This window comes from Oncorhynchus keta, chromosome 29 (assembly GCF_023373465.1).
Source record: "Oncorhynchus keta strain PuntledgeMale-10-30-2019 chromosome 29, Oket_V2, whole genome shotgun sequence".
Classification (NCBI taxonomy): domain Eukaryota; kingdom Metazoa; phylum Chordata; class Actinopteri; order Salmoniformes; family Salmonidae; genus Oncorhynchus; species Oncorhynchus keta.
The window spans coordinates 44,788,912-44,806,183 of record NC_068449.1 but is presented as its reverse complement, the minus strand read 5'-3'; the positions used below and the strand labels follow the sequence as shown (position 1 = coordinate 44,806,183).

Genomic DNA, 17,272 nt, shown 5'->3' with positions numbered 1-17,272 from the left:
TGTTAAGTGTCTAATTCCGTCAAGTGAGATAACTCTATCACAGGCAACACTGGCCCAAAAGTACTATGACATAAAAGTACTGTGACTATCCTAAACCTCAAAATGCTATCAACAAATGCAATATGACATGTACATTGGAAATGTAAAAGTAAATCAATGTGAATAAATCAAAGCCCCCAGTCCGATATGTACAAAAATATAAACGCAACCTGTCAAGTGTTGGTCCCATGTTTCATGAGCTGAAAGAAAAGATCCCAGAAATGTTCCATACTCACAAAAAGCTTTTTCTCTCAAATGTTGTGCACAAATTTGTTTACATCCCTGTTAGTGAGCATTTCTCCTTTGCCAAGATAATCCATCCACCTGACAGGTGTGGCATATGAAGAAACTGATTAAACAGCATGATCATTCCACGGGTACACCTTGTGCTGGGGACAATAAAAGGCCACTTGAATGTCCAGTTTTGTCACAACATAATGCCACAGATGTCTACATTTGAGGGAGCGTGCAATTGGCATGCTGACTGCAGGAACGTCCACCAGAGCTACTACCAGATCATGTAATGATAATTTCTCTACCATAAGTCGCCTCCAAAGTTGTTTTAGAGAATTTAGCAGTACGTCCAAATCGGCCTCACAACCACAGACCAGCCTAGGACCTCCACATCTGGCTTCTTCACCTGCGGGATCATCTGAGAACAGCCACACGGACAGCTGATGAAACTGTAATGAAGCCGTTTTGTGGGGAAAAACTCATTCTGATTGGTTGGGCCTCCCAAGTGGGTGGGCCTATGCCCTCCCAGACCCCTCCCCCCATGGCTGCGCCCCTGCCCAGTCATGTGAAATCCATAGATTAGGTCGTAATGAATGTATTTCAATTGACTGACTTCCTTATATGAACTTTCTCCGTTTTTAAAAAATCTAATTGCTGCATGTTGCATTTATATTTTTGTTAAGTATAAGATGCGTAGGAATTACCTAGCGAAAAATTCAGAGTACAAAAACGATGAATCAAAATGCGCTAGGCTACTCACGGTGAGGATGTCATACTCCCCTGCCGAGGAGAACTTCTTGGATGACACCAGACCCGTCTTTGGCTCGATGAAGAACTTCCCGTGCTCATCTCCCTCCTCGATGGAATACGAGATCTCCGAGTTGGCCCCCTCGTCGCGGTCCGAGGCGATCACCCGGTACACGGGATCCCGCTTCAGAGCCCGGTCCTTTTCTGTTTTTTCCCGTTCTGGAAGCTTGATCTTGTAGATCTTCTCCAGGAACTGTGGCCGATTGTCGTTCTCGTCCAGGACTTTGACGATGACACGGACCGTGGTGGATTTGGCGGGAACCCCGTGGTCGGTGACGGTGATCTATTTGGGAAAAGTTTGGAAAAACATGGAATTAAAATGGGAGTATGGACATTATAATGCCTGTGACTATTCTGAACAACAACTAAAAAGAGCAGGAAATATGGAATTATAATGGGAATTCCGTGAGAGAATTTGTGAGGAAAACATGGAATTACAATTGGAATCCTGTTTGAGACTGTGAGAGGGAAAAGAGGGAAACGTTGAATGAAACGCCTCAAAGGATCTATGTGAATTAACTGTCATCACATTTCACATTTTGAACGGACATTGTGTTCCATATTCCCATGCAACCTTGAAAAGAGTGTTGTCACGTAAACATTTCCAATTAAAGGCACGTTTTAAAACCAGTTTAGCAAAGCAATGCATATACAGTGCCTTGCGAAAGTATTCGGCCCCCTTGAACTTTGCGACCTTTTGCCACATTTCAGGCTTCAAACATAAAGATATAAAACTGTATTTTTTTGTGAAGAATCAACAACAAGTGGGACCCAATCATGGAGTGGAACGACATTTATTGGATATTTCAAACTTTTTTAACAAATCAAAAACTGAAAAATTGGGCGTGCAAAATTATTCAGCCCCTTTACTTTCAGTGCAGCAAACTCTCTCCAGAAGTTCAGTGAGGATCTCTGAATGATCCATGTTGACCTAAATGACTAATGATGATAAATACAATCCACCTGTGTGTAATCAAGTCTCCGTATAAATGCACCTGCACTGTGATAGTCTCAGAGGTCCGTTAAAAGCGCAGAGAGCATCATGAAGAACAAGGAACACACCAGGCAGGTCCGATATACTGTTGTCAAGAAGTTTAAAGCCGGATTTGGATACAAAAAGATTTCCCAAGCTTTAAACATACCAAGGAGCACTGTGCAAGCGATAATATTGAAATGGAAGGAGTATCAGACCACTGCAAATCTACCAAGACCTTGCCGTCCCTCTAAACTTTCAGCTCATACAAGGAGAAGACTGATCAGAGATGCAGCCATGAGGCCCATGATCACTCTGGATGAACTGAAGACTACAGCTGAGGTGGGAGACTCTGTCCATAGGACAACAATCAGTCGTATATTGCACAAATCTGGCCTTTATGGAAGAGTGGCAAGAAGAAAGCCATTTCTTAAAGATATCCATAAAAAGTGTTGTTTAAAGTTTGCCACAAGCCACCTGGGGGACACACCAAACATGTGGAAGAAGGTGCTCTGGTCAGATGAAACCAAAATGGAACTTTTTGGCAACAATGCAAAACGTTATGTTTGGCGTAAAAGCAACACAGCTCATCACCCTGAACACACCATCCCCACTGTCAAACATGGTGGTGGCAGCATCATGGTTTGGGCCTGTTTTTCTTCAGCAGGGACAGGGAAGATGGTTCAAATTGATGGGAAGATGGATGGAGCCAAATACAGGACCATTCTGGAAGAAAACCTGATGGAGTCTGCAAAAGACCTGAGACTGGGACGGAGATTTGTCTTCCAACAAGACAATGATCCAAAACATAAAGCAAAATCTACAATGGAATGGTTCAAAAATAAACATATCCAGGTGTTAGAATGGTCAAGTCAAAGACCAGACCTGAATCCAATCGAGAATCTGTGGAAAGAACTGAAAACTGCTGTTCACAAATGCTCTCCATCCAACCTCACTGAGCTCGAGCTGTTTTGCAAGGAGGAATGGGAAAAAACTTCAGTCTCTCGATGTGCAAAACTGATAGAGACATACCCCAAGCGACTTACAGCTGTAATCGCAGAAAAAGTATTAACTTAAGGGGGCTGAATAATTTTGCACGCCCAATTTTTCAGTTTTTGATTTGTTAAAAAAGTTTGAAATATCCAATAAATGTCGTTCCACTTCATGATTGTGTCCCACTTGTTGTTGATTCTTCACAAAAAAATACAGTTTTATATCTTTATGTCTGAAGCCTGAAATGTGGCAAAAGGTCGCAAAGTTCAAGGGGGCCGAATACTTTCGCAAGGCACTGTACTTCAGAGGAGGGGGGACCAGGCAATAATGGAGCACATGTGTAAGCAGTAAACTCTGCATCTAGTAAATATGTAATGACCGGAGCTCCAACATTCGAGGATGTTCCTTATTCGAAGCCCTTGAACTAACCAAAGAGAGCAGAGGTAAAAAAGCAAACTCGCTTTCTTCTCTCCCCTTTCCCTCGCTTTCTCCCCCTTCTCTCTCTCCCCCCTACCTCTTCCTCCCTCTCTCCATGTCATTGCTGTGCTCACAAATGTTTCTCAGTTAGTCAATTGGCTGCCAAAATTGAAGCAATTCCTTCCCGAGATTAGCGAGCTGTCAAGTCATTTTATTCAAAGACCCACGCTGTGCTTCCGGGAACCAATATGCGAAGGGAACAGGCTTGTTATTCACTCGCTCGCTTATTGAAGTTGAATTGTTCCCTTTCCTTCTTTCTTTCTTTCTTTCCCTTTCACCCATTCTTTTTTTTAATGGTGAATGGATTCAATGAATGTGAGAGGCAAGTCATAGTTTGCCGTTTTTTTCTGAGACGAGCGCAACAAGACAGTCCAAAGACCGCACTCGCTTTGCTGCTTTGCTTTCCTGCCACAGGCGAATGAGACTCGTCGTTATTTTGGGGATGTAGCAGGTCCCGTTTCTTTGGTGAGCAATGTGCCCCTGAGCAAGGCAGTTAACCCACTGTTCCCCGGGGCGCCCAAGACGTGGATGTCAATGAAGGCAGCCCCCCAGCACCTCTCTGATTCAGAGGTATCCCCCTTCCCCAATGTCTTCTTAGTGCTCCAAAAACAATATATTCCGTTAAATTGGTTTACCTTTATTTGACTAGGCAAGTCAGTTAAGATCAAATTCTTATTTTCAAGATCAGTTTGTGCGGTCTTGACAATTCCCATGGTCATTGACACATAGCACAAACTGATCTGGGACAAGATCAGTTTGTGTGGTCTTGCCAATTCCCATGGTCATTGACACATAGCAAACTGATTTGGGAACAGGGTTTAAAAAAATAAAAACACAAATGGCACGATGTGTTAACCCATTTGGAGAGGTTTTATTAAAAATAGTTCAAAAATAATGATGAAACCCTACAGCCCATAGTTTGCTTGAGAGACTTAAGTTGGTTTTAACATTAGTTTTAACACTTGGTAGTTTGAACACAGCTGCTTTAACACTTTGTCAATTAGGCCTGGCTTAATGGCTGAATGGTGTCTTTCACATGAAATGCACAGCCAGCTTAATGTACGTAGCCAGCAATAAGCTTAGATGACCCAAACAAACACAACACTTAAATCTCATGAGTAACTGGGAAACTGAACTGGGGATCGTCTATCTCACAGCCGGGAGAGATGTGAGCAATTCTGAGCTTAAAGCGTCAGAAATAAAAAATAAAGAGCTGAACAATAGTCATTTAAAACCATCTGCTCAGCGCTTTAGCAAAAACACTTTGGGGTTGTGGTCACACGCCATTTGGCACTAGCAGCGACAATTAGCGGCATAATGTGTTTTTGTTTTCCTGCGCCTAGTCGGTCCAAGGCCGCCCGAGTTATTTGCCCGAACAAAATTAATTAAATGGGACGACGAGGACCATTCGAGTTTGGGGCGGCGTGCGCCTCTCGGGAGCAGTGTTGTCGGTACGTTGGCCCGTATTCTCATATTCTGTAATGAACATTGCCATTACGGGCAGATGAGTTCATTTGGCCCCATTTTCAGATTATATTCATGCATCCCAAATGGCACCCTACATTGACATGGTGCACTACTTTTGACCAGAGGCCTAGGTGTCCTGTTCAAAAGCAGTGCACTATATAGGGAGTAGAGTGTCATTGGTACACACGCTTTGTCCACAGTTCCGTCTGTGAAATCAAAGCAGTGGATGGAAAAAAGCTGAAGATGAGGACCCGGGCTAATGTGAACAGCTGAACTCGGCTGTGTGTGTGTGCATCCCAAATTATATCCGATTCACGATATAGTGCACTTCTTTCGACCAGGGCCCACGGGCCTCAAGTGCATTAAATACGGAATAGGGTGCCATTTGGGATGCAACATAAATGGTAATTATTGCAGAGCGACCGAAGAGACAAGATAGGAGCATCAATTACAAAAACGAACTGAACTCTGTAATACTGTACGGGGAACAAGTGGGTTAACTGCCTTTCTCAGGGGAAGAACGGCAGATTTTTACCTAGTCAGACAGAGTGAGTGAGTGAGTGAGTGAGTGAGTGTGTACATGAGTGCGCTTCCGAGCCGTGCTAGACAGTTGCTCATCAGCACATCCTACTCTTTCAAAACAAAGCCTTTACCAGAGGTCAGTCTCTCACCATGTCCGACAGACAGTCACAGCAACGTGAAGACCGTGTCACAGTGGTTCTCAGGCTTTTTGGAATTAAATGTTTACACTTGGTGCGTATTGTTGCGCGTCTGCAACAAACCCCTGGTCAAATGGCGGCCAACTGTCAAGTCTGTCGTCGTGAAACATTAGTGCCTAGACACTTCTGTGGGCATTAATCAAGAAAGTGGCTGAGACTATAGACACTTGGGAAGTTGGTGCAGAGATATGCCTATGAGCAGAACATTAAACTTGCCTCTCTTTCAGAACTGGGCGAGCATGTCCTAACATGTCTCCCTTGTTGTTTCCTCTCTCTCTCTCTCTCTCCTTCTCTCTCTCTCTCTCTCTCTCCCTCCTTCCCTCTCTCTCTCTCCCTCCTTCCCTCTCTCTCTCTCCCTCCTTCCCCTCTCTCTCTCTCCCTCCTTCCCCTCTCTCTCTCTCCCTCCTTCCTCTCTCTCTCTCTCTCTCTCCCTCCCTCCCTCCCTCCCTCCCTCTCCTCGCCTCTCTCTCTCTCCCTCCCTCTCGCTCTCTCTCCCCTCTCTCTCTCTCCCTCCCTCCCTCTCTCCCCTCTCTCTCTCTCCCTCCCTCTCGCTCTCTCTCCCTCTCTCTCTCTCTCTCCCTCCCTCCCTCTCTCCCCCTCACTCTCAATTCAAGGGCTTTATTGGCATGGGCAACATATGTTAACATTGCCAAAGCAAGTGAAGTAGATAATAAACAAAAGATTACACTCACAGACGTTCCAAAAGAATAAAGACATTGCAAATGTCATATTATGTCTATATACAGTGTTGTAACAATAGCAAGGCTATGCTCACTGCGTCTGTACATAGTCAAAGTTTTCCTTAAATTTGGGTCAGCCGGGAGGGGGGGTGGCTAGGTGGATGGGGAAAGGAATGGAGTATATGATGGGGAGGGGTTGGTAGGTGGTGGTGTGTGTATGTGTACATGCTTGCATCTGTGCATGTGTGCAGTTGCCAGCGCGTATGCGTGTGAGCGCCACTGGCAGTGGGGGAGGTCACTGAGTGAGCAAATGCCCGGCTAATCTTGGTGAGCCTGGCATTTGCAAAACTGACCTAAGATCAGCTTATAAGACAAAGGTGGCGGAGGGAAGGTGGGAAGACCTCAAACCCTGGTCTGAACCCCTTTCTCCACAACCACCTGAATACACACACTCACACACACACACACACACCACCAGTCAAAAGTTTGGACACACCAACTCATTCAAGGGTGTTTATTTGTACTATTTTCTACATTTTACAGTGAAGACATCAAAACTATGAAATAACACAGATGGAAACGATCCTCTGCTCTCATCCTTCTAGACCTATCGGCTGCCTTCGATACTGTGAACCATCAGATCCTCCTCTCCACCCTCTCCGAGTTGGGCATCTCCGGCGCGGCCCACGCTTGGATTGCGTCCTACCTGACAGGTCGCTCCTACCAGGTGGCGTGGCGAGAATCTGTCTCCTCACCACGCGCTCTCACCACTGGTGTCCCCCAGGGCTCTGTTCTAGGCCCTCTCCTATTCTCGCTATACACCAAGTCACTTGGCTCTGTCATAACCTCACATGGTCTCTCCTATCATTGCTATGCAGACGACACACAATTAATCTTCTCTCCTTTCCTCCTTCTGATGACCAGGTGGTGAATCGCATCTCTGCATGTCTGGCAGACATATCAGTGTGGATGACGGATCACCACCTCAAGCTGAACCTTGGCAAGACGGAGCTGCTCTTCCTCCCGGGGAAGGACTGCCCGTTCCATGATCTCGCCATCACGGTTGACAACTCCATTGTGTCCTCCTCCCAGAGCGCTAAGAACCTTGGCGTGATCCTGGACAACACCCTGTCGTTCTCAACTAACATCAAGGCGGTAGCCCGTTCCTGTAGGTTCATGCTCTACAACATCCGCAGAGTACGACCCTGCCTCACACAGGAAGCGGCGCAGGTCCTAATCCAGGCACTTGTCATCTCCCGTCTGGATTACTGCAACTCGCTGTTGGCTGGGCTCCTGCCTGTGCCATTAAACCCCTACAACTCATCCAGAACGCCGCAGCCCGTCTGGTGTTCAACCTTCCCAAGTTCTCTCACGTCACCCCGCTCCTCCGCTCTCTCCACTGGCTTCCAGTTGAAGCTCGCATCCGCTACAAGACCATGGTGCTTACCTACGGAGCTGTGAGGGGAACGGCACCTCAGTACCTCCAGGCTCTGATCAGTCCCTACACCCAAACAAGGGCACTGCGTTCATCCACCTCTGGCCTGCTCGCCTCCCTACCACTGAGGAAGTACAGTTCCCGCTCAGCCCAGTCAAAACTGTTCGCTGCTCTGGCTCCCCAATGGTGGAACAAACTCCCTCACGACGCCAGGACAGCGGAGTCAATCACCACCTTCCGGAGACACCTGAAACCCCACCTCTTTAAGGAATACCTAGGATAGGATAAAGTAATCCCCCCCCCCCCCCCCTTAAAAGATTTAGATGCACTATTGTAAAGTGGCTGTTCCACTGGATGTCATAAGGTGAATGCACCAATTTGTAAGTCGCTCTGGATAAGAGCGTCTGCTAAATGACTTAAATGTAAATGTAAATGGAAACATGTAGTTACCAAAAAAAGTGTTAAACAAATCTAAATATATTTTATATTTGAGATTCTTCAAAGTAGCCACCCTTTGCCTTGATGACAGCTTTATAAACTCTTGGCATCCTCTCAATGAGCTCATGAGGTAGTCACCTGGAATGCATTTAAATTAATAGGTGTGCCTTGTTAAAAGTTAATTTGTGGAATTTGTTTCCTGTCTTAATGCGTTTGAGCCAATCAGTTGTATTGTGACAAGGTAGGGGTGGTATACAGAAGATAGCCCTATTTGGTAAAATACAAAGTCCATATTATGGCAAGAACAGCTCAAATAAGCAAAGAGAAATCACAGTCCAGACATGAAGGTCAGTCAATCCGGAAAATGTCAAGAACTTCGAAAGTTTCTTCGAGTGCAGTCGCACTCTGTGAAGCAAAAATGCTTCACAGAGTTCAAGTAACAGACACATCTCAACATCAACTGTTCAGAGGAGACTGCGTGAATCAGGCCTTCATGGTTGAATTGCTGCAAAGAAACCACTACTAAAGGACGCCAATAAGAAGAAAAGCATTGCTTGGGCCAAGATACACGAGCAACGGACATTAAACCAGTGGAAATCTGTCCTTTGGTCTGATGAGTCCAAATTGGAGATGTTTGGTTCCAACCGCCGTGTCTTTGTGAGACGCAGAGTAGGTGAACGTATGAGCTCTGCATGTGTAGTTCCAACCGTGAAGCATGAAGGAGGAGGTGCTGTGGTGTTTTCCTGGTGATACTGTCTGTGATTTATTTAGAAGTCAAGGCACACTTAACCAGCATGGATACCACAGCATTCTGCAGTGATACTCCATCCCATCTGGTTTGCACTTTGTGTGACTATCATTTGTTTTTCAACAGCACAATGACCCAATACACTTCCAGGCTGTGTAAGAACTATTTGATCAAGAAGGAGAGTGATGGGGTGCTGCATCAGATGACCTGGTCTCCACAATCACCTGACCTCAACTTAATTGAGATATTTTTTTAAATATAACCTTTATTTAACTAGACAAGTCAGTTAAGAACAAATTCTTATTTACAATGACAGCCTACCCCAGCCAAACTTGGACAACTTGTGCGTCGCCCTATGGGACTCCCAATTACGAGCGGATGTGATGCATCCTGGATTTGAACAAGGTACTGCAGTGATGCCTCTTGCACTGAGAGGCAGTGTCTCAGACCACTGAGCCACTCGGGAGCCGTAGGTCTGGGATGAGTTGGAACGCAGAGTGAAGGAAAAGCAGCCAGCAAGTGCTCAGCATATGTTGGAACTCCTTCAGGACTGTTGAAAAAGCATTCCAAGTGAAGCTGGTTGAGAGAATTCCAAGAGTGCAAAGCTTTCATCAAAGCAAAGGGTGGCTACATTGAAGAAACTAAAATACATTTAGCTTTGTTTAACACTTTTTAAGTTACTACATGATTCCATATGTGTTATTTCATAGTTTTGATGTCTTCAATATTATTCTACAATGTAGAAAATAATTTTAAAAAATAAAGAAAAACCCTTGAATGAGTAGGTGTGTCCAAACGTTTGACTAGTTATGTATGTATGTATGTATGTATGTATGTATGTATGTATGTATGTATGTATGTATGTATGTATGTATGTATGTATGTATGTATGTATGTATGTATGTATAAAGAAGTTTACAAATGTCACTGTGCATTTTAATTTGGCCCCAACATGAAAGAACTGGAGGAGCGCTTTGAGCTTGTTAACATTTAATGTGGTTATTTAACGTCTGCTGGAGCATTTCTTCAAACGGGACTAATGAACAGCATAGTAATAACAAACGGGCTCTGGCTATGTATTCGTAAAAACAGGAGCCTGTTGGAAAAACACAGCGGCTATCAGCTCTCTTCATCTTTAATTCTACTGTCACACACCAACCAATGCCCCTGAGATTAACCCTCAAGGGTGGCTTTGGACTCTGACTGCCCTGGGAATCTGCTCAGTCGTTTTCACAGAGGGCTCCTGGCCTGGTCACTTTAACAAATTAAAAAAGGGCTTTTGGTGTCGAAAGCTTCAATTTAGTTTTCCTCTCTCTTGAGGCCTCTGCAACTCGGCACTCAAATCTAAGAGTAGGCCATTTAATTTGTCATAGATGTGGTTGGAGAGAATGAGAGAGAGAGAGGGGGGAGGGAAAGAGACAGACAGAGAAAGAGAGAGGAGGAAGAGAAGGAGAAGCGGGAGGCAGTAAAATGTCTCCCTCGGGAGAACAGATTTCTCCCCTCCTCTCCCCCACTATCTTTACTCTCCAGTCCCAGAATAAAATGAGTGTCCCCCACTGTGTAAATTGAGTATGAAAACACAGGGAGTGGCTGGCATGCGGGCACACATCTGCATTAATTGGCATCCAATGAACCGCAAATTGCATTAACTCCTGTAACGATAATTAAGCAGCGCCCAATCTGTTTAATCGATCTTGGCACAAAATTAAATGTACTGGCGTTTAACGTTTGGTTAGGTTGGGCAGAGGGAATGGAATGAAGTGGGGGGTGGGGGTGTGGAAGAAGGGTGGGGTTAGAAAAGAAAGAGAGGGAGAGACAGAAAGAGAGAGAGAGAGAGAGAGATTGACAGCGATAGAGAGAGAAAAAGTGAGTATCCACAAGTTTAAACATCAACCCGGCGTTGAAGGTTCGCTTCCTGCCCCGGCTTGCCCCCCTCGATCCCGTGACGGTACACTGGAGAAGAACAAAGACACAGTCACCCTGATTCCCCCCTGGAAATCTCAAACAGCGGAATCATGATCCAAAACCCAAACCCCCTTCCGCCGGTTAGTGTGGAACTATGCGCTGCGACTCTGTGCCCCAGCTTGTTTTGGTTGGCAACACTTGGCGCTCGGCCAAAGTACGTTGGTTGGAGGTTGAAGACAGCCAAGCCTAAAGGCCGTTTCGGCTGAAGAGGTCGTCCTTGAGGGCCTTTCTGATGATTAGCAATGCTGCTAATGCTTCTCCAAACAAACACGAGGGCTCACACAGACGGACAGACAAGGAAGTTGACCGTTTTTTTTCATTCGGCCTCTTATTTCTCCCTCCCCCCTTTCTGTTAGTGGTAGACCAGACAAAACAAGGTGCTTACCTCAAGAATGTGCTCATCCTGCTGTTCTCGATCCAGCTTCCTCGAGGTAGTTGTAACAAGACCTGTTGAGAGAAAAGAGAGGTTTGTTAGTACTATGGCCCCGATCAATGTATTAATGTTGCATCAATGTTACATCGTCTTGCTACAGGACAATGTGATATTCCATTTTCTTGACTTGATGCAATCATGAAAATGAAATCACAAAACCATAGAGAAAAAGGCAGCTCATACTGAGAAAAAAAAGGCATATTTGTAATGGCAGACAAACTTCATTACAAGACGCATGACGTGCTTCCTAAAGCTAAACTAACACCAAAGCATGAAAGGGCCATGGTAAATAGCTGATTTACAGTCCGCCACAAGTGAAATATCGCGGAGGTCCGCTGACGGGCTCTGTAACAAGCGGTGGCCTCTGAAACTCTAACTGAGGCTTATAGCGCAAGCTGAACAAATACAGAGGCGGGCATTCAAGAGGCAGACACAGTCAACTACAGCCCCAAGCCCGAGCGCCAGAGTCTCAACTCGTCTGTGTAGGGGTTTCGAATGAGATCCCCACGGTTTGGTTAAGGATTTTCGAGATTTGAATCAGATTCAACCAAAGGACAGGGAGAAGAGAGATAATTTTGTTTTAAATATATGGCTACATTATACGAGCAGTCTCTTCTCCTCAAATAATAAGCAGCGTATTCTCACTCCCGGCGTAATTGTAACCTTGCAGTAGACATGAGTGCAGAGTAGACGTGCCAGAGCAGACCGCACCAGAGCCGGCTGGTCGACCTGATTATCATAGCAAAAAAAAGAAAAAGGATTTCCGAAACCCGAGCCCATCAATGGCACATATGGTGCAAACCAGAATAGCAAGCCCACAACTTACAGCACCTCTCAAAATAGGCCTGCACAGCAAATTAAGGACTCAACTGAGCCAGAGCTCCCCCGGGCGTCATACCTTACCCTAAAAAGTAACAATGTTCTTTTGGAATTTGAAATAAATAAAAAAACAAAGCGCTATCAGCATTAGAGAAAGGCAATGTTTCCCTTGTGTGCTAAGCTAGTTTTTGTTTTGTTTGCAATACATTGAACAAAGCTAATGAAGGCGTTACAAGTTGGAAAAGCTTGTCCGGGAAATTGGGAACAATTAAAAAAGGAAGGACGCTTGACAACATGCCACTGTCAGGACAAATGCAAGAGCTAAGTCAATGGGCTACACTGTACTGTTGTAATAATGCTGGGTGGGTAGTTTGGTCATGGGTAGTGTTATGGGTTGAGACGAGCAGCTAACTGGCGAACAAGGCTCTTTGTAAAAGAAGGTAAGGCATATCGGTGGGTCTGTCCTGAAAACCGGGACAATTTGCAGGGCATCTCAATGGACATAAACAAAGTGATCGTATTACCCCCATTTCCCAAAGAATGAAAGAGAGAATGGCTCACACACACACACACACACACACACACACACACACACACACACACACACACACACACACACACACACACACACACACACACACACATACACACACACATACACACACATACATACATACATACATACATACATACATACATACATACATACATACATACATACATACACAATAATATTACCCACATTTCCCAAAGACTGGCAAAGAGAGGGGGTTGTGCTCTCACACACACAAACACACGTTCCCCTTTGTCAAGCTGCCAAGTGTGCCAGGCTGAAGATCCTCCACAGCTTTAATTGAAGGGACGGGGGTTGACTCCTCTGCACATCCATCCTAGCGAGAAGCTAAATTTAACTGAGGTACAACTCTTAGGAAAGGTTGCTCTAAATTGATCCGGATGGCTGGAGTATCTTTCTTTTTTTCTTAAAGTATCTTAGCTGTCTCCTAGCTCTCGGGAGCGGTCCTTTGATGTGGGGTTAGAAGCGTCAACAACTATGAAGTGGTACTCTTAGCTTAGCATACGTTCCAATCTTTATCTGAGCCACGGCTCCAGGCTTCCAGCCTCTGAAGATCAATTCTGCCTATGGATTGGAAATACACTGCCGCCAGTAAGTACTATACACAGTTTACCAAACATTAAGAACACCTTCCTAATATTGAGTTGCACCCCCCCCCCCCTTCTCTTCTCAGAACAGCCTCAAATCGTCGGGCGTGGACTCTAAGAAAGGGTTTCCACAGGGAATGCCCAACCCATGTTGACTCCAATGCTTCCCACAGTTGTGTCAAGTTGTCTGGATGTCCTTTGGGTGGTGGACCATTCTTGATACCTACAGGAAAATGTTGAGCATGAAAAACCCCAGCAGTTCTTGACACAAACTGGTGTGCCTTGCGACCTACTACCATACCTTGTTCAAAGGCACTTACATATTTTGTCTTGCCCAATCCATGTCTCAATTGTCTCAGGGCTTAAAAATCATTCGTTAACCTATCTACACAAAAAAAAAAAAGTAAAACACTGATTGAAGTGGTTTTAACAGGTGACTTCAATAAGGGATCGTAAATTTCACCTGGATTCACCTGGTCAGTCTATGTCATGGAAAGTTTTTTTTACAGTCGGTGTATAGCTATAGGGACTAGTCCTAGATACAGAGTACAGACAGAAGTCAACATGACTAAATTGTGTTAAGATTAGAGGAGCTGTACAGCTGTTGGCAGGCTACATATATAGGCCTGCAATCAGGCTACATATAGGCCTGCCAACAGGCTACATATAGGCCTGCCAACAGGCTACATATAGGCCTGCCATCAGGGAGAAGCTTGCCGTTCCAAACCCAAAAACCAGCTCTCAAAACACACACACGCAATCACACACACACACTAGACAGCAGAGAGAAGGTTGCCGTTATAATCCACAATATAGCGGTCCAAACACACACAAGCCTCCTCAGGAGTGGGCTGAGCCGGGGCCGACAGTAATTACAGCCAGGCTGTTTTGAGAAGAGGGGAAAAACAACAGTTGCAGAAGAGAGGTCGCTCCTCAGCATGCACAGCCGCGTCTCCAAAATGGAGGCCGGGGGAGCTGGTCGGGACGATGCCAGGCTGGGACGACACAACCCAGGTATTACTGCAGTGATTAGCAGTCTAGCAGGGTGACACATATTTAGCTGTCGACTGCAGACGTGTGGGAATCTTGTTGGTGTCTGCAGTGGGTGGTTTAAACCCTCCCCGGTTATGAACGAGCTATATGAGATATAGCCTTGAGATATTTACCGTAATTGTTGAAAAACTAGCAAAAATCTCCCCGAGATGTCATTATTTGATCTAGGTCGGGATTGCTGTTTTTCTGTTGTGTTGAGGGTAAAAAAATATATAACGGCCCAGGGCGACTCGTTTTTCTCATAAGGAGAAAACATTTAACCTCTCCGAGCTTCGAGTGCCGAAGACAATAATTTCAACATCTTCGTGTTTCATTGTAGAATCTACCAACTAGCTCCAAGCTAGTCTCCGGGGAGACACAAGCAGAACCCAAAATTTAGGTAAAAAAAACAGCCATTTGTTTCCTGCACTTGTTGCTCCATCACACAGCCCAAGAAAACCGTCATTATCCCAAAGTGTGTGTCGCACGGCAAAGTATCCCAAAAGAAGTAGCCCAAAGCATGGCCGACTTGTGTGAGGGGTTCTAAGATAAGGCAGGATAAACAGTTAAGAGTAGAGAAGGGGTTGTTTGGGTGTTCCTTTAAAAAGGTGAGCTGCCACAGAGCCATTGACTGGGGACCATGATGGGCCTCCGCAGATGTATCATTTAGCTAGGGGAGAAATGCCGCACTTCACACAGCTTACAAAAAAGGCCCCTGCGTCCCCGTAAGAGCCCACTTCACACGTACAAACAGGGATGCAGACAGGGACACAGATTCACAGAACAAGATAGAAACCTGCCACACACTCGGACAGGGACATACTGACAGGCACACACACAAACACAGTGTAAGTGGACTCAGACAATACCCTCCCGTGACCCTCCCACACCTGCTGCTAAGAGGGGGTCTTTGTGAAAATGGCTAGCATTTAGCGAAGGAGAGAGAGAGACAGCTATATCACTCCAAAACTAAAATGCGTGCCTCGCTCCCCTAAACGCATACACACCCCAAGGAGGGATAGGGATGCTTCCTACCTCATTACCCTCCTACCAGGTAGCGAATAGGACTCATCTAATGGATATTCATAAGAGGGCATATAAACAAACAATGCATGCGTCCCTAATGGAAACCTATTCCCTACATAGTGCACTTCTTTTGACAGTGGGCCCTGGTCAAAAGTAATGCAGTAAGTAGGGAATAGGTTCCCATTAGGGACACAAAAAGAGGGACCCCTACTATGAGCTCACTGTCTCTCTGTAGACAGTTCTCGAGTAGGACGGATACAGGAGATCTGGGAAAATATATAATCTCCAAAACTAATATTCATATGATGGAAGCTGAGGACTATTGGAAGCTTGGGAATTTTCCCCCGACAGGATGTGCAGGACTGACGATAACCGGAAGCGCAAGGAAGCACATTTGCTTACGACCACGAACAGAAATAAATATTGACACTGAAGGAACGCAATTTCGCGGACCAATTTTTATAAGGTCAATGTCATCTGTGGTCGTGGTACATTGAAAGCGTATCAGAGCCACCTGGGTGTTACTGATTCTGATTACCATTGTTAAATATGACGGGGGGGGGGGTCGCATTCACAGGGCACCAAACGGAAGACAACTGGCTAAAACAGTGAGGGACTTCTCCAAGGAGAGGCACACATTTTCATCACCCGTTGCAAAACATTGTGCTAACGGTGTCCCTATAGGAATGCAGCCCCTATCTGTTTTTTTATTGGGGGGGGGGGTGTTCTCTCCAGATGCCTGCTTGAGAGTGTGATTGATGTATGGGTTGGTGACGAGGATGAGTAATTGGATACTGTGGAGCTGATTACCAGCTGGGATCTACATACTGGCTATACTGCTTATATTATGCCTGAATGTAATGTGTCTGGCTTCAATTTAGAGGGAGAGAGGGAGGGAGAAAGAGAGAAACAGAGAGAGGGAGGTAAGAAGAGAAAGGTAGAGCAAAATAGACAGTGAAAGACCGGAAACACCTTGTGTATGAGTGAGAAAACACCAATCCCAGGCAGATGACAGCCATGTTTTTTGTATGTTTTTTTTTACATGGGCTCCTGTGTACATTCCCGTTCTCAGTCACGCGCTGAAGACAGACAGTCTGGCCAGTGTGCCAGGATGTAGATTCAGCTGTTCCCAGAGAGAGGTGAGGGAGGTGCTTAGGAGCTTAGGAAGGGGCGAGCCGGGAGGAACAGGTGTCCTAAGTCCATACTTAATGAACCTCGAAGCCTAGTGCTATAGGCCTCCCTCACACTCTCAAACAGAGAGACAGACGGACACACACACACACAGACACACACACACACACACACACACACACACACACACACACACACACAGAAAAACACCCTACAAAAGGTTCAGGTGTGTGGATTAGGTTCAGGTGTGAAGCGGTGGATTAGTTTTCCCTGAGAAAAGTATACTCCATCCCTTTCCTTTCTCGCTCCTTTAACAACATTTGGTGTCTCGTGCTCGTTGTTCGGCCCCTGAATAGCAGGAAACGGCGGGAAGTTGTTGGTGGTATTATCCATTTCCTATCTGGCTTCCCCTCACGCTCGGCCTGGGCACTTTGATAAAACGCGGGTGTACATTGTCAGATGTTTTTTCTCTCCCCTTTTCTAATAGAGAAGGCTCAGCTGAAAGCCGATATGAGTATATCACGGAGTGGATGATTTGAAGCCCGGACCCCACCGGCTATTTTTTAAAGTTTTTCCTGTTCCAACGGCTTTTCATACAACTACCGGCATTAGAAATGCATATAAAAGCTGTCAGAGGAAACCATGCTTGCCAACGCAATACCGAGATATTCCTTTTCAATTTACTACAATGACTG

General features: G+C 45.5%; 1 protein-coding gene across 8 annotated transcripts in view; it reads right to left on the bottom strand.

The window, feature by feature from the left end:
- Nucleotides 1-17,272, bottom strand: part of LOC118362955 (protocadherin Fat 1-like) — a 112,192-nt gene that overhangs the window by 60,044 nt on the left and 34,876 nt on the right. For all 8 annotated transcript variants that reach the window (XR_008086311.1, XM_035743707.2, XM_052486617.1 and 5 more), the window contains exons 4-5: nucleotides 11,361-11,422; nucleotides 1,034-1,363 (exon numbers count right to left, since the gene is read on the bottom strand). Coding sequence is in view for 7 of the 8 variants with exons in the window: in XM_035743707.2 (XP_035599600.2) it covers nucleotides 1,034-1,363; nucleotides 11,361-11,422 (392 nt within the window). In the remaining variant the exon portion in view is untranslated. The remainder of the gene's footprint in view (nucleotides 1-1,033; nucleotides 1,364-11,360; nucleotides 11,423-17,272) is intronic.